This window comes from Lucilia cuprina, chromosome 5 (genome assembly GCF_022045245.1).
Source record: "Lucilia cuprina isolate Lc7/37 chromosome 5, ASM2204524v1, whole genome shotgun sequence".
Taxonomy (NCBI): Eukaryota; Metazoa; Arthropoda; class Insecta; order Diptera; family Calliphoridae; genus Lucilia; species Lucilia cuprina.
The window spans coordinates 20,836,074-20,860,130 of NC_060953.1; the positions used below are offsets into that span (position 1 = coordinate 20,836,074).

At 29.4% G+C, this 24,057-nt stretch overlaps 2 protein-coding genes across 2 annotated transcripts in view; one reads left to right on the forward strand and one right to left on the reverse strand.

Annotated features, from left to right (window-relative positions):
- Positions 1–4,043: 4,043 nt before the first annotated feature.
- LOC111679026 (MOXD1 homolog 2-like) lies at positions 4,044–18,710 on the reverse strand. Its single transcript, XM_023440513.2, has 11 exons — positions 18,251–18,710; positions 9,482–10,628; positions 9,261–9,416; positions 8,923–9,201; positions 8,672–8,857; positions 8,412–8,607; positions 8,066–8,235; positions 6,500–6,662; positions 5,946–6,081; positions 5,649–5,817; positions 4,044–5,406 (listed from the first exon to the last, which is right to left on the reverse strand). The coding sequence occupies exons 2-11, from the start codon at positions 9,857–9,859 to the stop codon at positions 5,110–5,112; spliced, it is 2,130 nt and encodes a 709-aa protein (XP_023296281.2). The 5' UTR covers positions 9,860–10,628; positions 18,251–18,710; the 3' UTR covers positions 4,044–5,109.
- Positions 17,741–24,057, forward strand: part of LOC111679036 — a 77,290-nt gene continuing 70,973 nt past the window's right edge. The window contains exon 1 of the mRNA XM_046951488.1: positions 17,741–18,218. Coding sequence (XP_046807444.1) covers positions 18,203–18,218 — 16 coding nt within the window. The 5' untranslated portion in view covers positions 17,741–18,202. The remainder of the gene's footprint in view (positions 18,219–24,057) is intronic.

Genomic DNA, 24,057 nt, shown 5'->3' on the forward strand with positions numbered 1-24,057 from the left:
GCCTAACAATAATTGAATATATTTTATTTTCAAAAACCAAGTTCTAGTACATTTTCAAAATGGCTTATCGTGTTCTTGGTACAAAATAATATACAAATTTTATTTTCAATGAGAAATTTATATATTGTTATATTTTTAGTTACTTTTTCAATGACAATAAATTTGGCTAAATATAGCTAAATTATTCTGCTGTAAAAGGCAGGTCCTGCAGTATGATTCGGTATACGTAGGCAAAAAAATATTCTAAATGGAATGATAAAACACATTGGTTTGGGCTTTGCAATTAAAATTTGAGATAATCTTGTGTTTACTCAGCATAGTTGATTTTCATTTTAAACATCTGAACAAATTTCGATGCATGTTGGATTTTAGAAAACTCAAGCCGATTATTCGAAAAAGGTTTCGATATGCACTTTGATATGATAAATACTTTGGTATGATAAATACTTTATACATAGTTTGAACATTATAAAAAACATTTTCGCAAAATGAGCGTTATTTTATAAACAAAATCGAACATTTTCCAAACAGCAAAATCTTGGTAAGCAACATAATTATAAATGAAATTATTTTTGTGCAGTAACATGGTAAGCCACTTTAATTTCAAAAAATTACATCTCTTGAGATTTTGACCAAAATAATTTTTTCTTAGTAGAATGATATTTGTTTTATCACAACAACATAAAAAATTATCAATTCCGCTGTTATCTTAATCATTACAAATTACTTTCTTAAAATGTGTAAAAAATATATGTGGCATATCGAGTTTATGAAATAAAAATTCTTACAAATAGTTAAAAATTAAAAAGAGGCATGACCCTTATATCGCCAATTTACCATAATATGCTAAAACTCTTTTTTGGGGACTCAAAAGGCACTTAAAATAAATTTTAATGGTGGGGGCTTATCGAGTTACTTCAATAAGCCCTTCAAATGGTTTTTTGTAACAAGTTTAAACAGGTTTTTAAACATTTTTATTTGAAAATAAATTTGTTTGAAAATCAGACCCTGCCGTAACAGCGCAAATCATCCGACATAATAGATGACTTTTGGAACACCAATAATCTCAGCGACGAACTGAAAGAAGATCTGATAATTAATATCCCGAAGAAAGGAGAATTGACCGTCTATAAAAACTGGAAAGGCAGAACTCTTCTTAACATGATGAACAAGGTAATTGCGAACAAACTGAACACTAGCCTGGCAGACGTTCTCTCGCAGGACATGCGCATCGAACGGATGGTTTCCATCCCAACAAATCTGGCATTGACCATATCAACAGTAAGGCAGCACTATGTTGTCTCAGGATAAACATCCCTAAAACCAAGGCCATAACGATCAATGAGACTAACACAAGCATTTTCCCGCTACAACAACATATAGAAAACGTCCAGTCATTCTGCTACTTGGGCAGCATATCTCCATAAAAGGTTCATAATTAGTTAAGGTCTTGATTGAAATTTGCTCCACCACCTCCAGTTATAGTTTAACTGATAGTTATTCTTTCAGTTAAGTCAATTTTTATATGAGAGCTGTCAATATAACTAAAAGTTAAAAAATAACTGGACATGGTGAAAATAAGTGTAACTTATACATTTGTATGATTAATGCATAATACGGTGTTGCAACTTTTTGGAATAAAATTTGTATATCGTTATTGAGGGAAAAGTGTAAAAAAGGGAGATTTGATTTTATTTAAACATATTGAGTCAATTTAGATAACTTTTTTTATATTCATTCAGTCATTACAACCCATGCCTGAAAATAATGGAGGGACTTTTATATACTTTTTCGCACTTCACTCTTACTTTTTTGAGCATTTATTATATATATTATGGGTGATATAGCAATGTATGCCAGTCTGTTGAAATCACGATAGAATCCGAACGGAAAGAGCTAAAAATTTTCCACAAATATTTCTTATAGTTTTCGCATGTTTTAAAAATGCGATTATAGCAAAGAAATCCGACATAAATAAGTCTTATAAAAGTCAAACACTCTCTACCAAATTTTATGAGGATCGGACCATAATTGACCATACTTCTCAATAACGTTTTCATAGGTTAAGCACTGAAATTAGATATATGTAATTTTTTTACGAGCAAAAATCTATATAAACTAGGGATGCCAATCCCGATTCCGAAAACCCGGGGATTTGTAAAATAAAACCCGGTATTTTTTCGGGATTATGATGTCCCGAAACCCGGGATTTTTCAAAATAAATCCCGCAATTTGCTTCAAAGAAAATGTTTTCATTTGCAAATTACGATCTTATTTTATTTCTGATTTATTCAAAACAAAATTCAGCTCAGCTAGTTTATACATATTTGAAAGTTTTATTTTTTTAAGTGGAATGATTCCATGGTCACAGTGCATATAGATTGATTTATTCATTTCGTTTTTAACACAGTGTTGGTAGTAGACCGAAAAAGTATACACATTCTGTGTCTGTAAGTTGACTACAAGTCGCAATTTTGAAGATAATTCAATGAAATTTGGTATATATACTTTATCACCCTGATGAATTTTATAATTATAAGGCCTCATTTGACCCTAGCCCCTATAAAAATCCCCCATCAAATTTAACTTTAATTTAAATAAATTTATATTTACTTTTTGTAACAGGTCGGCCTCTCCCGACTATAATTTCTTATTTGTTTTTATTTAGGAAGTATGTATTTAACAAGTTCAAGAAATTATGAAATTCTAAAAGTTTTTATTTTAAAATTATAATTAATAAGATTGTTTTAATTTTAATACATCTTTTGTTAACTAAATTTCAACAAACTTAGGCATTTTCTTAACAAACATGATGATTTTAAGATTTTCATATATAAAATTGAAATTTTCAAAAATCCCGAATCCCGGGATTTGTAAAAGCCGATTGGCATCCCTAATATAAACCTAGAATCATGAAATTAATACTGTAGAGCCCGGAATACTTTATTAGATTTTCATTATTGAGCTTAGAACCAAGTACGAAAATATCTTAAGGAGGACTTTTTGATATTGCAGATATATACACATTTACAATAATGTTTTTTTGTTCCATTACGATAAGAGTAACGAAGCACACTGAGTATAGATACTTAACATATAAAGCAATTACTATATGATTTCTAAATGATAGCACCCTCATCACGGAGACAAAATTTTAACTTTCACAATTATTTAAATACGTATATATTTAAAATCATTTAGATCAAAATAGCTTACAGGTGGAGGGTATTTCAGTCATAGCCGAATATAGTACTTTAAAAATAGTGCACTTGTATCCGCGTAATATTTTGTCATTTTGTTGCACAGTTTTTCGAAAGAGGATTAAGAAACACGCCGACAATTTTTTATTTGCAAAAATAGCATACTGAATCGTTAAAATGCACAGACAAAAATATTAGCAGTTTATTTTGAATTGAATTGTTCGCTTCCTTCTTTAGTTATACCCCTCAAATTCGTCGAGTGTATAAATAAGTTTGTCATTCCGTTTGCAATTTCTACAATATTAAGAAAATATGTGCAAAATTCCAAGACAACCTCCGAAAATTTCATCAAAAACTTTAAAACTTTTGTAAACAACAACGTTAGTATTTGTGTTTGTTGTTTTAAATTTATTATTTAGCCACAGGAATTGAAACTCTTTATGAACGAAATGCAAACTGTTTGGTAAATTAAAAATTCCTAAATTTACAGCCGAATGTAGCACTCTTACTGGGTTTTATTTAAAGCATGTTTATTTGTCCTAATAATCTATTCCTTTTTAGACACATGCTATAGGCAATTGGATACAAATTCTATTCCAAAAATTAATTTATGTTATTTAAAACGACCACTTATTACCAAGTAATGTATGAAATAACTACATTACCTACAATACTCATTACCAAAATTTTGTGTCTTATTTGAGTTTCGGACCGAGTAATTGATACTATTTTCAATTTTACATGTGTTAAAAAAACCCTCAAAACATTACATTGAATAAAAAATTAGGCGATATTCCAATAACATTTTTTGTCTTTTTAATCAATATAAAAACACAACTTAAATATTTTTTTATTGATTTTTATATTTTTCTTTTATTTCACATTTAATTTATACAATATATAGATAGATTTACAAACTACATAATATCGAAGACTACAATGTATAGTATTGTATGAAATTAAGTTATTTGCTTCCGTTTTTTTTATAATTATTTTATATTTTAATTTTATATTTTGTACACTTATCGCACTTAAGAAAAGTGTTGCTTAAAAATATCACAGCTCAAACTGGCGTCAAAATCTTATACTTTAACAGCTTCAGTGCTTTGGTAGACCAACTTGCTTCTTCTCAAATAAAAACAAACAAAAACATTCATATTTCATCCTGCGTTTCTTTTTAACTAACTCCAACTACAAATTTTGTTTTATATGTTTGTTTCTTCTTATTATTATTTATATTTTTTTGTTTCTCATCGTCTTACTAAGTCTAACTACTACTTTTTTATATATTTAATAATTTCTAAAATACAACATTTATTGCTTAAAACACATATGTATGGACATGCACAACATCAATATAGAGTCTACAACATAAATATTGTTTTTTTTTTATTTCGTATAATTCAATTTATCACTACAACACACATGTGTATGTAGTACCAGCCATCTCTACAATATGGTTAGTACTCCTATTATCAATATGATTATCATTATAGTTTCCTCCTTACCTAACATTTCCCCTCTCTTTTACTCTCACTATTCCTTACACTTTTGCATTTATCCTCATATACCCAATTTTCAACTAAATAAAATAAAACAAAAACAACTACAAACACTTCGCGGCACACATCTATTGCTTATTGGTGATTTTAAGTCTATCTGAGACTTAGACTCTAAGAGAGAGAAAGGAGGGGAAGTAGGGACTGAGTAGGTTTTTGAGAGTTACATTATATGCATATAAGTAATATTATAGTAGGTTTGTGATGCGGCGATTGCTTTTAACAGTCATTGTCAAAATATTGCTTATTAAGTTTACGTTTGATTAAACGAACGAACTAACGATCGAACAAAAATAAAAAGAAAATCGAACTAAAATTTATATTTAATAGCTGCATTGATTGTGATTGTTTCATCTGGCGAACCATAAAATCGTCAGTGAGAACAGACATGCCAAATGTATACTGTGCCAGTTGACATGTCTGGAAGATGACGACTCAGAACCACTTAAGGCTAACGTTTCAATGAACGAACTGCGGCTGCTGCGCACTGATGCTTCGCTAATGTGATTATTTTCAAAATCGCGTAAAACCGGTAATTCAAGTTGAGGAATAGTTTCGGTGACAAATAACCGCTTTGGCTTACATCGTCTTGGTTCCTTGTACGTCTTGCTAATATTCTTATTGTAGCCGATCAAGTGTTCAGATATCTACAGGAATAAAAAGCAAAAGAAAAAGAAAAAAAAAAAACATACATTAGATATACGCAAAGATATGTGTTTATGTACATATGTATTAGTGGATTAATATTTTTCTTTTCTTAACATAAATGTATATTAGGGTGGTTTAAAACTAAAACTATAAAGGAAATTTATTTTTAAGATATAATTCCTTTTGTTAATTTTCAGTTAAAATACCCGATTATTCGAAGCAATGTCTTTAAACAACTTACTGGTAATATTTGATTATGAGCTCCACTGCAAATTGGCTTAAAAGTTCCAAGCAAAGTTGCTTCTTGAAATTTGTCAAATTGATTTTCCCAATCGTATGACAGCAGACGAGTCTCTAATGTCATACCGGCTAAGTCAGGTGGTGACTCTATAACAACTGGGTTTGAGTTCCTGTCGATCAGAAATAGAAAAAAGTATAAATTTTAAATATGTTCAACTACATTGAGAACTATTAAATAATTAAACATTGTTTCATGTATTAGCCAAAACTATGGAGCAAGAGATGAGGAATAACTTACATGGCCAACTGTTCAATGCCCAGAGAATGCAATACAGTAGGTAAACTCGGCAGTGAATGACATGTTGTCAGGCTCTTTTGGCGAGGATAATACAGAGTTAACACTGTGCACGATTCCTCTTTCATAGTAAGTCCACCTGAGTTGCAGAAAACACAAAGTAAAAAAGAAATAAAGCTTATAGTTAAAAAAGAAGAAATAATGTCAGGATAATGATCGTAATTACTTAAATTGAGCGAACACGTTTAACAACACCTTTTGGCAAATTGTGTTATACTGTGAATGGAATTTGTATACGTTTGTCTGTTTTTTAATACATTTAACTTGGCCAATTTAGTACCGGCAAAAACATGCATACATATGTATATACATATAAATGTGTACATATGTATATCTCTTCAATATAATTTAGAATTTATACATTATTTACCTTGTACAGTTTAAACACAATTTCATTCACATTCTTCTGATGATGATGTTGTTGTTTAGTTTAGTTTAGTTTAGTTTAGTTTTTTTTTTTTTTTTGTTTTTAGTTTTTACTAAACAGAAACACTTACCTAGTGTAATTGCCTTTCGTGACGAACTATCATAAATGCACTCCGCAACCAATCTATCGCCAGGTAATGAGCGCACAGGATGGGAAAGACGGCGAAAATCTTGATAGCTTGAATCTACGTTGCTGTCGTGGGCAATGGGAAAAAGTTCTTCATTTTGTCGGATCTGCAAATGCCATTGAAAGAAAATTTTGTGTTCATATTATACTTTAGTCAATTAATAATTTAAACGCCAAATCGATTTAACAACATTAAACAAACCAACTTATGTAGTCAACATATTAACCAAACAAAGCAACGACATTGAAGCTCGAAAGCAACAAACATCATTGCCACCACAGACCATAACTGCATTATACACCCTGAACAATATAAATATGTACGTACATATACATATATATGTATATAAAAGCACCAAAATTGCCGACTGCAAATTGAGGTAATTATGTTCGAAGGCACTTTTGGAGGGCTTTGCTAAGACCACCTTCAACATTTTTGCCAGAGGCCATACTATGTACGTGTGTCTAAAAGCTATAAAGGCTTAAATAGTACAAAAAAATGGTAATGCTTAGCAACAAACTCATTTGTCACTACGGACATACAGACATTATGTGGAAATTTGTCAAAAAAAAACATACTATAGACGGAAAATCAAAAAACAAGTGTAATAGAAAGAAAATTTTCAGTACAAAAAAGTCTGCTATTTAATCGAGTTGCAAGTTTAATTACTACAAGCTCGAAATATTTTAACAAACAAATTTAAAATGTTCATGAATGTGACAAAACTACATATGTTCAATTCGCAATCGATGTTGTAGCGTTGTATGTCAGCAGCTGCTACAATAGTCATAACAATGTTGTTAGCATTTTCTATGCAAAAGTTCTATACAACTCTTACGACAATTCTTCATATGTTTTTCGAATGTTATAAGAAAATTCAGTGTTGTCAATTGTTTATTTCAGCATATAAATAAAAAATTCAATAGATTTTGGCATAAAAATCGATAAAGTGGTAACACAGAAATTACAAACAAACTGCTGTTTACCAAAACAAAAATAAAATTTTATTAAAAACTGTTAATTTATTAGTTTAAAATGTGGAATAATGAAAATAATAGAATTTTAAATAAAAATGAAATTAATTTGGTTTATTTTGCTCGTTTAATTAGTTTAATATTCTTTGTTTTTTTTTACTTTTGACATTGTTTTGATTGTTTTTTTAATGTGAACAGAAACTTATGACTTGCTACAAAAATCTGTTCACAATCACTGTTACTACACTTTAGTAGATACAATATACAACTTGATTGTGAATTGAACAATAGTATATACACACAATTCATTTTTGTATGTTTTAAAATATTTGTGTTGTATGGCTTTATCATAGTATGCCGTAATTCTGTTATTATTAATCAAACATTTTTATTTTAAAAAATTTACACATACAACGATACGACATCGATTTTGAATTGGACAATTGTATTCACAAATTTATTTCAGCTTCAGGCTAGCAAACACTATTGTGTGTGTAAATTTATTTATTGTGGTTCTAGGGGTTCTTCGACTTACCTGGCGTAATTTAACTTCTTTGCCAATTTGATGGGTGCGCATCATTACCGCAAAAATATTTATACCCTGGGGCGGGAAAGCCGATCCAGTACAATCTTCCATACAGTGACCCTGCGAAATAACACGTTCCTGACCTGGTGGTATGATGTGACGCCAATTGGGATCCATACCTTAATTACGCATACAAAAAGTAAATAAATGAAAACAAAACGAATGATAGGCATAATTAGTGAAAACTCTAATTTGATTGACCACACAAGATAAATGTTATGTTTATCTGTGAACTATTTTGCATTTTTCAAAATGTAGACATTGTGTGTTCGTATTCATATACAAACATACTTACCAATTGATAGTACACCTGCATCATGCGGTCTCAAATCCGGAGTGAATACAATTTTTAAACCTGAGCTATCGGTCATACGACGCGCTTGATATGGCTCAAATTCAGCATTTAAATTGTTGTAATGGGTTTCCATCATATAGTATTTATTGTGTTTTGATTCCAAAGGAAATCCTGCCTCTGGTGGAAATACAAATCCCTAAAACAGAGAAACTCCAAATTTGAAAAGGCCCAAAACCACGAGCTTTTATATTTTAACATACCTCTGAACCCCTTGTCCATGAGGCAACAATAGCATTGCATGCCACGTGCAAACTTTTAACACCCAAACACATTTGTCCGGCACCACGTGATAGTTGTTCAAGATCTACGCTATTCCCCTGACATTCATACAACGTCATTTGTTGCAAATAGTGATAACTCCATGAGGAATCAAAAATCGGTTCATACTAAAAAGTAAAGAGAAGGAAATGTTTCAATAAACAATATTTTTTGCATTTGTATTTCTAAGTACTTTAATAATATGATGTTTTCTTTCCAATTTATCTAATTTAAACATTTTACACCAAAACTGAGAGTCATCTCCGTATGGCAATTCAACTTCTTGATTTCGAAGCTCCAAAATTCTTGCAGATCCATCAGAAAATGATAAGTCCAAAGGGGATTTTTGTAGCAGCAATAAAGATCTATAAGGACGCCAAGCTTCCTCTGGATTTGGCAATGCAATTGGCGTAACAGATCCTCTTGGTGGATCTTCATCATAGTACATGAACATTATGCGCATTGTGTTATTCTGAAAATTAAACGTGATTAAATTTATTACAACATTAATCAAACGCTATTTAGACTTACATTTATTGCAATATCATGTTTATTATCACAAGTATCAAGTTTTCTACGAAATCTCAATACCGTGTGAGTGCCGTTTTCATAGCCTTTTATTAGTATATAATCTTGAGATGGATCTATTTGAGGTTCTGCTGAACCAGAATCGTCAACATAACGATCCTAAAAAAACAAAATTTATTAGTTATTGAAAAGAAAGCTTTCGAACATCCCGTTAATGAACATACCTGAAAAAATGTATGGCCTCCATCAACCCAACCCACAGCCATGTCGGCACCAACTTGATTGCCATTTTTGGAAAACCCAAAACCTACATATCCTAAGGTTCGCACTTGTATTTCAAAAGTTATATCTTGATTAATGATAGCCCAGAGCAAACGGAAATCTTCATTTAAATCGACGATATGATTCCAATTCATTGTGTCATATTCCATGTTACTGAACGATGATGATGATAACGAAAGTACAGCACCATTTGTGAGACCTGCTCCGGTCAATAGTATTGTAAAAAGTCCGATACATATAATAAGGCTAGATTTGCAAAAACGTGTGATTAACGATGACAGTGATAAGCTGTAATGACGTTTGGACGGTGCCATTTTCATGCAATGACAATTAAACTTTATGCCCTTTAATATTTTTTGAGGACTTGCGTATTCTTTTCTCTTTTGTTTGTTTTATTTTTCTTGACTTGGGCGATTTCTATTGCTTGTACTTAGTAAGTAATGTATTTTATTCGTTTTGTGCCTCAGCAAACCATTCATTTATATTGCGTGCTCCTAAACGCAATTTCTTGTGAATCTATTTTACTTAAACGTCAGCAAATCGTCTTTGATTGTTTTCGTTTGGTTTTTTATTTATGAGTATAAATTATCTTTTTTCTTAAGTTTCTTTTAATACAAGAGGCACTAATTACATTTAATGTTGTTGTTTATGTTCCTGTTACAACAACAACCTTTGAAGAATTCAACTTTACTACACTTTTCTGTATTCTCTTCTTATTTTCTTTTATTTATTGCCTGGCAGCTTGATTGCTTTCTTACTTTTTCGTCGTTTGCTTCCGTTTTTATATTTTATTTATATTTAGTCGCTTTTCTTCGATTCCTTGGTGTTTAAGATTCTATTTTGGTATTCCTTTCCCGTAAATGATTATGATTAATGTGTGCACTTCTGTTTCAATGTTGGTAAAGTAAAAAACCTAAAGATTTTTTCTTCTGACGTGCTTATGTTTTTTCGTGTAGATTTTTCTTCCAGCCCTAAATGAATATGGCATTCACAACTTGGACCATTTACATTACACTTTTCTCCTCTCCTACGATTTTCTTCCGTGTTCGTTCGAATCGGTGCGTATAAACGGACGCAAGTTAATTTCCGCTATTGTATTAAAAAAGCATATTTTATATAAGATTATTTAGATTAGAAAATTGGATTAAAAATTTTGGTTCAATCAAATTATCACCAAGCCGTGAACTAATACAAAAAAATAAAGATATGAATGTTATATGTATGGATATTAGGTAATAAAAACACTTTTATTTCGTTAAATTCTAAAACAAACAAATAAATTTTAGTTTTATTTTATTGAGAATCTATAATCATATTGTGTCTAAAAGTACAGTTTACAGCATGATAAAATATCATATTTTTATCATGGTTTACAATTTCTTTTTGTCAATAGTCTTTTATAGGACATAACATAAATAAAACTCGAATACAACAAGCATAAGGACCTTGGGAACTATTAAAATTATACTTATGCATAGTTGTACGTGTGTGTCCTACAATAGAGGTTTTTTAGTTACCTATTGTAAAAAAACGGGAACGACCACTCAATAAAACAACGCTCTATTCATTTAATACTTTAATGTTAAATATAAGTAGATTCAGACAAAAAAAATACAAATAGAAATACAAATATTTTTAAAAATTTAATTTCTCCCAAAATTCGCATAATTCATTTAATCATTTAACGAAATTATAAATTGAAATTTTAAATATGCTGCTTGAAATACTTAAATTTATCAATGAAACAGAATTCCAAAACAAAAAAAAAATCTTATAAAAAATTTATTACCCTTATCTATTTACATAGAGGCATTCATAAAATTTGTGTTATGGGTGCTAATATTTTAGACAAAAAAGGGTACATAGTTATGAATTTATGCATATTAATTTAATTATTTTCTTAAAATACCAGTATAAATATCTTGACAGAATTAAATAAATTGATCCATATAAAATGGTAATATTACATTTGTTTATAACATATAAGAAAGATATTAAAGAGAAAAGGGAATTTTTAATACTTTTTCGAATATTGATATAAAAATTTTGTTGTGTTAAACTCACATTAAAGTGTTGAAGATGCCAGATTGCTTTTACTTATTTATATCACATAAGTTAGGTGTCACTTTTTTTTCTTCTTTAATACAGCTTAGGAAAATACTACTTAATAAAGGAATCAATATTTGATCGTCTTAATAACATGTACTTTTCGAACAAAATTAAAATTCTATATTGGTTGACTAGTCACATTAAACAATTTAAATATTTAATGCATTTTGTTTAATTAATAAGAAAGTACGTAAAAAATTTTAAAAATGCATACATACACATTTGTAATATTTTTGTAAATAAATATGTTTACAGTTATAAGATGGTATTTCTTTTATGAAAGACATTAATTAAATTAAAACTCCAATGTTGATAAATACAAAATTATGGCAATATTGGGTGTGGGAAAATGTTTTTACTCATAAATACTTTCATACGTAAATATTATAATATACATATATATTTCTTCAATTACATTTATGTGTGAATAGCTTCCTGTTTATTACAGTTTATTAAATGTAATTACAAAATTAGCTTTATTCTAACATTATGAAATCTAACCTTTAAGACATAATATACAATAATATGATCATATGTATAGGAAAATACATACGTACATACATACATACATACATATATACATACATACATACATAAATACATACATACATAAATACATACATACATTTATCTTTAGTCTCTTCAGTTAATAGGTAATACCTACTCATACATAAATATATGAAGGTTCTTGTACTTAAAAACAATTATTATTTCTTTATTTTTACATATTTGTGTGTCAAATATTTAAATATTTAGATTTTTGACGTGTATGTCACTCATACATTTAAATGCGCTCTCTTTGGTGTAATTTAATGTTTGTACTTGTTTGATGGAAATACAATGGAAAAAAAGAAAAATAAACATTAATGACAAAGTACATAATGCAAAGTCAGTGTATGAATGACAGACAAACTGAGTGTTTGTGTATGTTTATGTTTTTATTTGTTTGCATTGCGGTAATAAAGAAAAACACATACATGAATACAAATTTATATAAATATTTTTACAATACAAGGGAAAAAATGTGAGAAATATGTATGTATGTATGTATGTATGTATGTATGTATGTATGTATGTATGTATGTATGTATGTATGTATGTATGTATGTATGTATAATAATAGCGACAACACCAGCCAGCTATAACAGAAGCATAATAATAAATAATCCCATACAATCCATAGATGAATGTTTACAATAGATGGATGCGATCCCCTCGCGTAAAATCAAAATGCCACTCAATGAACCATCATCATAAGAATAGAGTGGCATTTTATTTGTGCATGTTACATGTACTTGTGAGTACCTAAATTCACAACGTTCACTCTATGTGCCTACATTAGGGTATTTTTATAAAATTTGTATTTTTCGAAATTCCGTGGAGTGTGATTGTGTCCAATATCTGTAGTCCAGTATTTGGACAATGTAAATAAACCCCTACTACTGAAATTTTCCGTGATGTAGTTCTATGCCAAGTGTCATTTTAATCCATAATCTAAAAATTTACATACGTCCCTAATATACATACATGATTCTTTGTTTATTTGCCTTCTGTTGCACATAAATATGTACCATATATGCACGACAAGGTGTATTAAATGCTCCTACTTATTATTGCAATACAAGTATGAGTGCAAGATGGAGCAAATGGTTTTCTGTTTCAAGCAGTTTCGTTCGCACAAAATTAGTGTTGCTACTAATGTCAAATATTTGACCGACTGCATATTGTATATTGAATAGATACCATGATTTAATATTTTTACACTTTTTAACATAATTATATAACTAAGGACGAGTTTTTCTGATAAAGATAATCTTCATTCTTTGGTTAAACCTGGTTTAATATATGTTTCGTGTTTTTCAGTTATCAGTAAAGTTACTTATTATCTTAGTTTAAGTGAGTGTAATTGGCCAATTAAACTCAAGTTATAAGTGAGAAAACACAATTAACAAAAACAAAAAAAACAATGATTTCGGAAGAACAAAAATATAATATTTTAGATAAATTGCAATTTTCTGATTTGTTTTGTTTTATTAATTATTGTTTTAAATGTTTATTTAACATTTTTCCAAAATTCCCCTTTTTCCAAAGTATTGTTTGCAAAAAGCAGCTGTAAATTGTTTATGTTTTTGAGTGAAAACTTGGCAATACTAACAAAGTTAACTGAGCTTAAATCTAAAACTGAAAAACACAATCATCGGTTTAAGTCCGCCTAAATTTGTTCCGAGTTTAATCTAATAGCAAGTTAAGCCTAGTTTAACTGATGAGTAAGAAACCCACCTTAAGAAAATGTATAATACTTAAAAGTGCTACTTACTACATAAATTTATTTTAATATTATGTTTGTGATCATATGTGGTCTAACATGAGATATCATTAATAATCATGTTGGTTGAAATTATTATTATTTCATGTTTCAATCAAAGCTTAAGAAATAAATATGTATTTATAATTACATACATGTGTATATGGAAAATTTCATTGACCAATGTATTTATATATCTACTACTAAGTATAGGTGTGTATATCTACATATGAATAGTGTAGGAGTTTATTTGATAAAAGTTAATGGTTAGTATGTACATATGAATGAATGTATGTATATCAGTTTAAAAACGACTCTTCCGAAGTGACGGTTGTTATTGATGTCACAGTTGTATTGAAATGTCAACAAAATTGAAAGCAAATTGTTTTCTTTTGAAGTGCCGAAATATGACAAAGTCTTGATTTTATGAACTTCTATTGTATTGGTTATAATTTTGATTTATTACAACAACAATTATATTCGCTCCCTTGGCTGCACCTTTTCCTTAACAACATACATATGTCTATATGTATGTACAGTGGACGTCCACTAGTACGAATTATATAGTGTCAGGCCCTTTCGTAGTACCGAAAAATTCGTATTGTTGAACAACACATTTTGTATGTTTAAATTCAAATAATACACATACAATTTTGGATTTTAATTATTTTTGTGTTATTTTTCATGAAAAATTTCATAACGAAACAAATTATAATAAATGTGTATTATTTCAATAAATTTCTTGTAGATAAACAGGCATAAAAGGGGCATATTTACGTATACGAATTGTTAATTTTGAAAGTATCGTGAGTCCAATGGTTGAAATGAGATATAGAAGGTTTTAAATTTTAATGTTTTTAAAAATATGTTTGCCAAAGACAATTTGCATGTACATATATGTTCTAAAATGTATTAAGCATATTCAAATTAGATAAAACTTTTATTAAAAACTTGAATGGAATATACCATAATTTAACATTGATGTTTATTACTTTGTAAAATGATTCTTATATTACAGGACTTTTAAAAACACAAAATAATTGTAATAAATACAAAAAAAACTTCAAAATAACTGAGCTAAAGGTGAATGATACCGAAATAATAAAATAAGAACATAATAAAAACTTCATTCATACGTAAATAAAACCAAAATTCCAATAAAAATGAGTTTTTCGTACTATCGAACAGAAAAATTGTGACTTTATTCGTACTATAGAGTAGACAATGCAATAATTTTTCCATTCGTATTATTGGACATTCGTAATAAAGAGGGTACGTACTATTAGACGTCCACTGTATGTAGACACATACGTGCATATGTATATTGCACTTGTATGTTCACATATGTATTCATAGGTAGATGTCAGATAGTAAGGTAGATGGGAATTTTATAGATTCATTACAGTGCAAGAACATCATTTGTTGTATCTATTTTTCATATCTTCTTTCGATATTTTGTTATTTCATTATTATTGTTGTTATAACCTATTCAATCACTTTACAACTTTGGCATCTTTGACAACAAACATGCATTTGTACATCTACGTATGTATTTATGTATATATGCTTGTATCTATGAACATATAACATCTATTTGTGTTTGTTGTGTAAAGGTATGTAAACTGTTTTGTAGTTTTACGCTGTTGTCGTTGTTGTTGCCGTATTTTAATAAAGCAATCATCAACAAAGCAAATATTTGTACAACCCACGCGATGTTCAATGAAGAAGGGATACAAACAAGAAACAATTCAACAAAACACGGCAGCAGCAACAACAACAACAATGTTCACATCAACGACAACAACAACTCACTATAACACTTTAATGAAGATGATGTTCGTTCAAGATGTTTTGTGTAGGTTTCACCGTCTTGTCTTTTGTTAACTTTTTTTCCTTTCATTTTTCGTTTGAGAAACTTAATGTACAATTTGCGCAATTGTCACAAAATACTAAAAGTCGCAGTCATCCCATCATCTTCGTTGTCTTCTTCAAAATGTTGTGTAGAAACTTTTTTAGTTATTACTGGTTTTTGCAGCAACAATGGCTATACATTGAACAATTATTTATCACGAGAAAAAATGAACAAAAAATGTGATTCATGGCTTACAATTGATCGTTTGGTATTTTTGTTATAACTAAACTTTAGCTTTAAAACTCAATGCCGAAAGTATCGTTTAACATTTACCAGATATTTGTTTTGCTAACATCTGCTTTGCAAGCTTGAAACTAAATAAGAAAAAAATAATTGAACGAAACGAGACACTGTTAATGTTAAAGTATCAAACTGACATACATATGCATGTATATATGTTGATGGAAAATAGCAAAAACAACAAAATACTTATACAAGCACTACAACCAAATGGTTAAAAGTGCATAGATATTTGCAAACATACGTACAAATTTCAGTTAATACCATTATGCGAAATAACAAACTACAAGTCGAGATACACAGTTATGTACTTACATACAACTAGCTAAACGACATACTTATTATACTCATAGCATTTGTAGTAGTAGTGGAGTACATCATCATCACAGTTGCTGGTTGAAACGAACCAAACCAAGTGATCTCTTGATGATACTTTCATTTTCCCATCAGACTCAAAGTTGAATTGTGCAAAGAACTTTTTTTGTAAGAGTATTTAGTGTCTACTCTGTACAGTATGTATAAACATTAGACCGACTCCTAAAATTATTCGTTGTTATGTCATATGATGTTACCCATAATATTAAAGGTTAAGTTCTAAAAATGCTTCAACAAATCTTTGTTTTGTTTATGATAGTTTCCAAGATATTTTTAAATCTAGGTCCAGTTCATGAACAGCTATCGCTATACTTAAAATATTTTTAGAATTATAATAATACAAAGCAAGGCAAATTTTGAGAGAATTAACAAAACACGATTTTACTTTCCATACAGAGTGAATCGGTCTAATGTACATCCATGCCATCTCTTTTATTCATTGCAAGAGGTAAGCAAACTTTAACAGAGACTTGTTATACATATCCCTCACTTTACGCGTTTTTTTAATTTAAATAAATTTCATAAATAAATTTTATTATTTCATTAGTTTGACGTAACTAATTTATTTATGAAAAAAACATGTTTATATTGAAATTGATAATTTGTTTATTTCAGATATAGAGGGTTGTGTGTAGAAAATACTTGATAATTTTTTCAGTTTATGTATTTAATTTTTGCAGCTTGTTTATTTGTATTTCATACAATGCACACAGTAACTTAGTAAAGTTAAAATTACTGGTGCTGGGCTCTAGGGTTGCCAGATATATATGTATATCTTAAAAAAATTGAAATAATTCAGAAAAATTGCCAGTAAAAATATCTACAAATATATATGTAAGTATACCTATGTACATTGATAATAGATCTACTACCAGTGATTTTGGTTTAAAATTTTAAAAATCGGAACTAGTTCAGAAAGCAGTATCATTAGTTCGCCAATATAAATCGGTTAGTTAATTAATGGGTTTGAACTGATATAATAAATATTTACAAACATATTCATATCTGTTTAATTTAAAAATCGGTAAAATATGGAAGCCCTGTTTGGTTCTGACGAGGCTGATGTTGCTGCTACAGGCTTTTGTTAATATGTTTGTCGTCGTTGTTGTAGTTATGAAGTTTCTTACTTCTTGTTTCTGTACTTCATATAACTAGTAAGTACATACAATCATACATACATACTATGTACAAGAGTAAGATGATGTTCATAAAAACTACATATAAATTAGTGATTGTCGGTAGGTCGTTTTGTATTAGTTGTTGGCTGAATGTCGGTTGTTTGGTTTGTTTGCCTTTGTTAGGTGAACTCAGCTTGTTATGAGTATACGGCTGGTCGGAAAGTAGGTTAAATCGTTTTAATTTGGAAAAGTAACTCTAACCTGAAGATGCGACTGACTGACTTATCCAGCTCTAAGTTCACTGTGAACGAGATGACAAGTAAAATGTGTACGAGAATATATGCGCAATATATAAGCAAAAAATAAAATACAACAAAATAAATAAATGGATATTAAAGAGAAGGGATTTGAAGTGTAATGTTGTAAATGTTAAACGGTAAATATTTATTATGCTTAGTTGGATCATCGTTTTCAGACATCCAGATTCACCTTTATAACCAAAAGTAAAATATATGTATATGTATGTATATACTACATACTTATGTACAACATGTATACATACAATGTATGTATATAAATTCCCACAAACATTCGCAGATATACTATGTATAATTATGTATGTAAGTGTTTATCTATCTAAATGTCTTCTTACCTTAATTTCTGGTTATAAAATAAAAATATCACAATTATGTTGATTGTGATGATGAGGATGATAATCCGATTAGTTGAAACACGCAAAAGTAATCCAAAATGTTGACATTGGGTGCTTGGCAATTTATTCACGATTTACACTTTTTTAATTTTATTTATTTTTTTTAGGTAAACAATTTTAACAACTTCGCTTTTTATAAAAAATATTTTGCAATTTTCTTTCAAGAAACCTTTATTATATTTTTCACTTATTTTTTAATTTTTTATATACTTTTTCCAATATGTTTTACTGTAACAATTAATAACTCGTCTTACAAAAATACTTCTTCATTTATTTATCATAAGTATAAATATGTTCAACGTAAATACTTTCGATGGTGTTTAGGAAAATTAAAAATAAAAAACATAATTTTTCCTTTCTTCCGCTCTTTGACGAACCCAAACACTCATTACAAAATCCACGACACAACTAATTTCCTATTTTGCTGGGAACTTGTGCTCATCACAATTTTACAATTCACTCTGTTCATTTCAAAGAGCGTAAAAAATATATTTGCTCCCTTTATTCTTTCTCTTCCTCTCAAAGGTATGTAATGGAATGAAACATTATGGCGGCATTTGTCATTGTATTGTATCACTGTTATTCGAATGTACAGAACTTTACAGAATTAACTTCTCAAATACTGTCAAATATGTATGTATGTAGTACATCAGATATGTATTTACAGTGTTGAGTGTTGTCAAGTTATTCAGAGCTATCCATATCTATATATTGAAATTTTATATAAATTAAAATGTATTGCTAATTTGTAATCGACAAACTAAAGAACCGAAATTGGCGTCGGAGATTTAAATTTTAGTCAATAACACCTAAACCATTAAAGGGAAAACATTTAGGGATTTTGGGTATGTTGATCTTTAACAAGGGAGAAATATAGGCCAAATTTAGGGCAGTTAACACGGCCCTCTAATACTTAATAAAATTGCAGAAATCTATTAAATTATGTGCAACTGTAATGCTTTATATTTCCAATATATTTCCGAAAATTTTATGGCTCTATAGTAGTCGAATGGAAAATGTTTTTTTCAGATAAGCGCTGTTAGGACAGCTATAAATGAAGAACTTTTATTTTTCTTTCCTCATATCTATTATATATCATATCTTAAATTGCTTAGTTCCTTAGTTAAAAAAATTTTTTATAGTTTTTCCGCGAGAATCCTATTATGGAACTATAAAGCCCTACAAGGAAATTGTATAAGCTTTCTTTTAAGCAAAAAAGACAGGCGCTTAAAAAAAAATTAAATTTTTTTGGAAAGAATGAAGAAATAGCTAACTGAACTCCTTTTATCCAATAGGTGAAAAGTTACACTCATTTAAATAAAACCCTGTACGACCAATATGTCTTACTTTGACTCTCTCTGAATCAGGCAGTTCTTGACCGATAGAGCTGAAAATTTGACACGAAACTCCCCATATACAGTGATGTTCCGAAAAATAGAGCCACCTCTTCTTTCGAAGTTTCTTTTTACTTAAGATAACTCCAATGAAGAATTGAGTTAGAAAAACTAATTTGTATTGATCTGTTATTAATTACATTATTATTTGCAATAATTAACGCGTCGCCATTAGTAATTTTAATTAAATTTTAAATTAAGCTATATAAAATGGTGTGACAAAAAATAGTGCCAGTTTGCAAAAATATAAAAATTGAACAATTTTTTATTGAAGGGGACCTTGTATAGACGGTAGGGTCAGTTATGGACCGATCCTCACTTAATTTGGTAGAGAGATATTGGCTCGTCTAAAACTACTTATGTCGAATTTTGTCACTATATTCCTATTTTTTAACCCAGAAATGAGCGCTAAAGTCATTTTCGAAGGGGACCTTATATGTGGGGGTCATTTATGGGCCGATCCTAAAAAAATTGTAGAGAGGGTTTGGTTTATAAGAAACTTACCGGTAATGAGTGTTAAAGTCATTTTCTGAAGGGGATCTTATGTGGGTCAATTATGGACTGATCTTCAAAAAATTTGGTAAAACGATATTGGCTCATATGAAACTTATTTCTTTTTCTATCCGAAAAAGTATATCAGTTCACTTTTTCGGATTTTTAATACCAAATAAACCTTAACAATAGAGAATATTTATGCAAAATTTCAACAGACAGACGGACGGGCATGGACGGAATGCATTTATATAACTTAAAGTAAAGTCTAAAATCTAGACTCTAGATTCTAGAGGCAAAGACGGCTATTCGAAATTTCCGTAATATAATAGAATTTTATATTTGGGACACAAGTATACAGTCAGATATCCTAAAAAATGAAAATGTAGAAAAAAGTTAATTTTTGAATTTTCTATAGTATTGAACTTATAAACATCAAATTAAATATAAAGAGCTTTATTCTTTACTGTAATGCATTTTATATAAAACCTTTTCAGAATATAAAATTTAAGAATAATGTTAACCCATAAAAAATATTATATCGTATTCATTTCATATGGGAGAGGCCAATTCTCCCATTGAAAGTCCGCCCTTTTTCAAAATGTTCACATGAATGTCAAAATTCTTCATGTAAAATTTTAAGATTCTAGCTTCTACAGTATCAAATTTTTTATATATATTATGTTATTCCGTTGTTTCTTTAAAATGTTCAGATAAATGAGATGGGAGTCCTTTGTGCAAAATTTTAGGAATCTAGTTCTATTAGTTTCTTAGATAAAATATTTTGTTGTATTTAATTCATATGTATGGTGTCGCTCTCCTGTTTGGTAGTCCGCCAATTTATTAACCAAAATATTTACATGGATGCTAAAGTTCTTCGTGAAAAATTTTAAGCTTTTAACTCTAATAGTTTCCAAAACAAACGAATTTGTGTATATAATTAATAAGTGAGGTGCCACGCCCAATGAAGCTAAAGGACTTTAATATTACCAGTTTCCAAGATATACGGCTTTTAATAGTCATTTAATAAGTAGGCTGGCACCTCGCCTACTTAAAATTTTAAAATGAAAATTTGCCTATAGTTCCTTCCAGATATACCGAAGGTATTGTTAAAATTTCAAGAAAATCAGTCCAGCCGTTTAGCTTTCTATAGACTTCAAACAAACAAACCCACAAATAAATAAACATACATTCATTTGTTTATATATAGACACATTTAAACTTTTGGTCTAATTATACCCTACACCACTATAGTTTCTGATGATGTTTGTAACACACAAAAATATTCGTCCTTTACCCACCTTAAAGTACACCGATCGCTTCAGAATCACTTTTTTAAGTCGATTAAGACATGCCCGTCCGTCTGTCCGGCTGTCTGTCCATGTAAACATTGTGCGCAAGGTACAGTCCACAATTTTCAATATAATTTGGTCCAAGCATATTTTTGGCACAGGGACGAAATTTATTGAAAATGATTTAAATCGGTCTATTATTTCACCTAGCCCTTATACAACCGTACCTCTCGATTGGTCTTTTTATGCCATAATTACGTCAAATATGCTATTATCTCTCTAAAGCTTATTTTAGAAAATTTAATTTTTTAATATAAAATTTGTTAAATACTTTGGAATTAAGGTAAAATTCAACATAAAAGTTTCTTTATGAAAAATAAAAATTTTAAAAATATACTCATGGTGTAAGGTATTATATCGGCCATGCCCGACTATATTTTCCTACTTGTTTTTTAAACTGAAAACGGCATTTAAAAAAGTTTTATGTGTTTTAAAAGGGTATTGATAAGTAAAAAGTAGCCTATAGTTCCTTCCAGACCTACAGGAAGACACCGTGAAAATTTCACGGAATGCTCAAATCTCTTGTATAAGAATTCCCTAAAATTCTTAACGACAAGTTCGTTTAGCGATTTTATAACTGTTATATGGACAGATGAGAAAAAAATTTATCTTTTTGGACCTGATTGGCCAAAACATGTATACAGAAAATCAAATACACCACCAAAAGACCGCAACGAAATGCCCGTTATGAAATTTGGAGATGGAAATCTTTTATTTTAGGGATATTTCTCACCAAAAGGCGTACGAAAAATTTATAAAATTTAATGGTTACATGAATGTTGAAAAATCTACTGATTTTATGAAGACATTTTATCGAGATATTTTGAATGACTGGGGTTCAAACGTTGAGGCAGATTTACAAAATGTTACCCAAATGCCAAACAAACTATTGCCAATAGTTTGAAAACATTGAATAGTATAACAGTTTCCAGATACACGAAATTTTGTATTTAATTCATTTATGTGGTGCCAAGCCCGTTATTCTCTAAATGTTCACATGAAAGTCAGAGTTCTTCATGTAAAAAAATGTTCAGATGAATATTGAAGTGATTTTTCAAAATTTGGGGAATCTAATTAAATTTTATATTTAAAACATCACAAACATTTTTGAAATTTAGAAAATATAAGTATAAATGTTCAATATCATCCACTATTAGTACCTTTAATCAGTTTTAAACTGTATTTAATCGGTATCGGTATTAATAACGATATCGCTTGTCAACCTTGATAAAAAGTTGTAATTCTTGATAATATTTTCAGAGGTTGTCTCCGGTATTTTTAGACCGATTTTGTGGATTTTACACTTACGATCGTAAGTCTGATAGAATTATGGAAGATTCGGATCTCGTAAATTTCTGGGGTCTTCTGAAAACTGATTTCGACATATACACATACATCCCCCCGGAGCATGTTTCCATGATGAGTGTAACATCATGGTATATTGCAATCCAGAGGTAAAGAGGTACGACTGCCGGGACTATTTACTAATGTTCACAATTCTATCTGACTGTTTATACATATGCAAAGTTGATAATATTTAGCATGTCGTTTTAAGGGTTTTAAATTAGATTTTAGACACCTTTACATAAATGAAAGCTATGATTTTTTCCTTAAAGTTTTTCTTTGTAAATTAGCACGTGTTTTAAAGTAGTCTTAGTAAGTGATCATTCAATGTGGTTATTGCGATTTTGTGCGGATTATTTTTTTTTTTTTTCGATAAATTAAGCGATTGACCCTACTTTAAAAACTAAAAAAGCTATACAAATCCAAATTTTGAAAGACCATGGAAAAGGGGCTATTAGAGGTTGTTTGAACATTGGAACTACTACTGTTATATATCAGGAATAAGTATTATAAATTTAATCTAGTAGCTAGAGCATTTTTAATGACTTCGTCTATTACAATGACTTCGTCTATTACAAATGCTGAACTTTTCCATATATTTCAACTTCATAAAAATAGAGAACAGGACGATATTTTATCAATTATGGACCAATTCTCATAAAATTGTATAGTAAAAATTAGGTTCCTATAAAACTTGTTTGTATCGAATTTTATTGCCGTACAGATAATTTAAAGGCAGTAATGAGCGTTAAAGTAGTTATCTGAAGGGGACCTTATATGGTAGGTAGGGTCAATTATGGGCTGATTGAAAATTTTGTTTAATCCAATTATCAGAATTTTAGAGCCTTATACGGGTACTAGGGTCAAATATGACCCGATGTCCGCCATACTATACCGTAAAATTTATGGGTGCATGAAACTGACTTGTGCTAAATTTCATGGAAATTGCTTCATATTTAAGGTATTTATGAGTATTTAAGGAGTTTTCTGGGGGCTAGGCGAAATCTTATATATATTGTCCTTAGTCAGTACCAAACAAAACTTACATTTGAGCTATTTATATAAAGAAATAAAGAATTTTCACCGTGCACTGTATGTTGTTTAAGAAACCCAATGATGTTTCCAACTGGGTAAAAATATTACTTTAATATATATTTTTAATGAA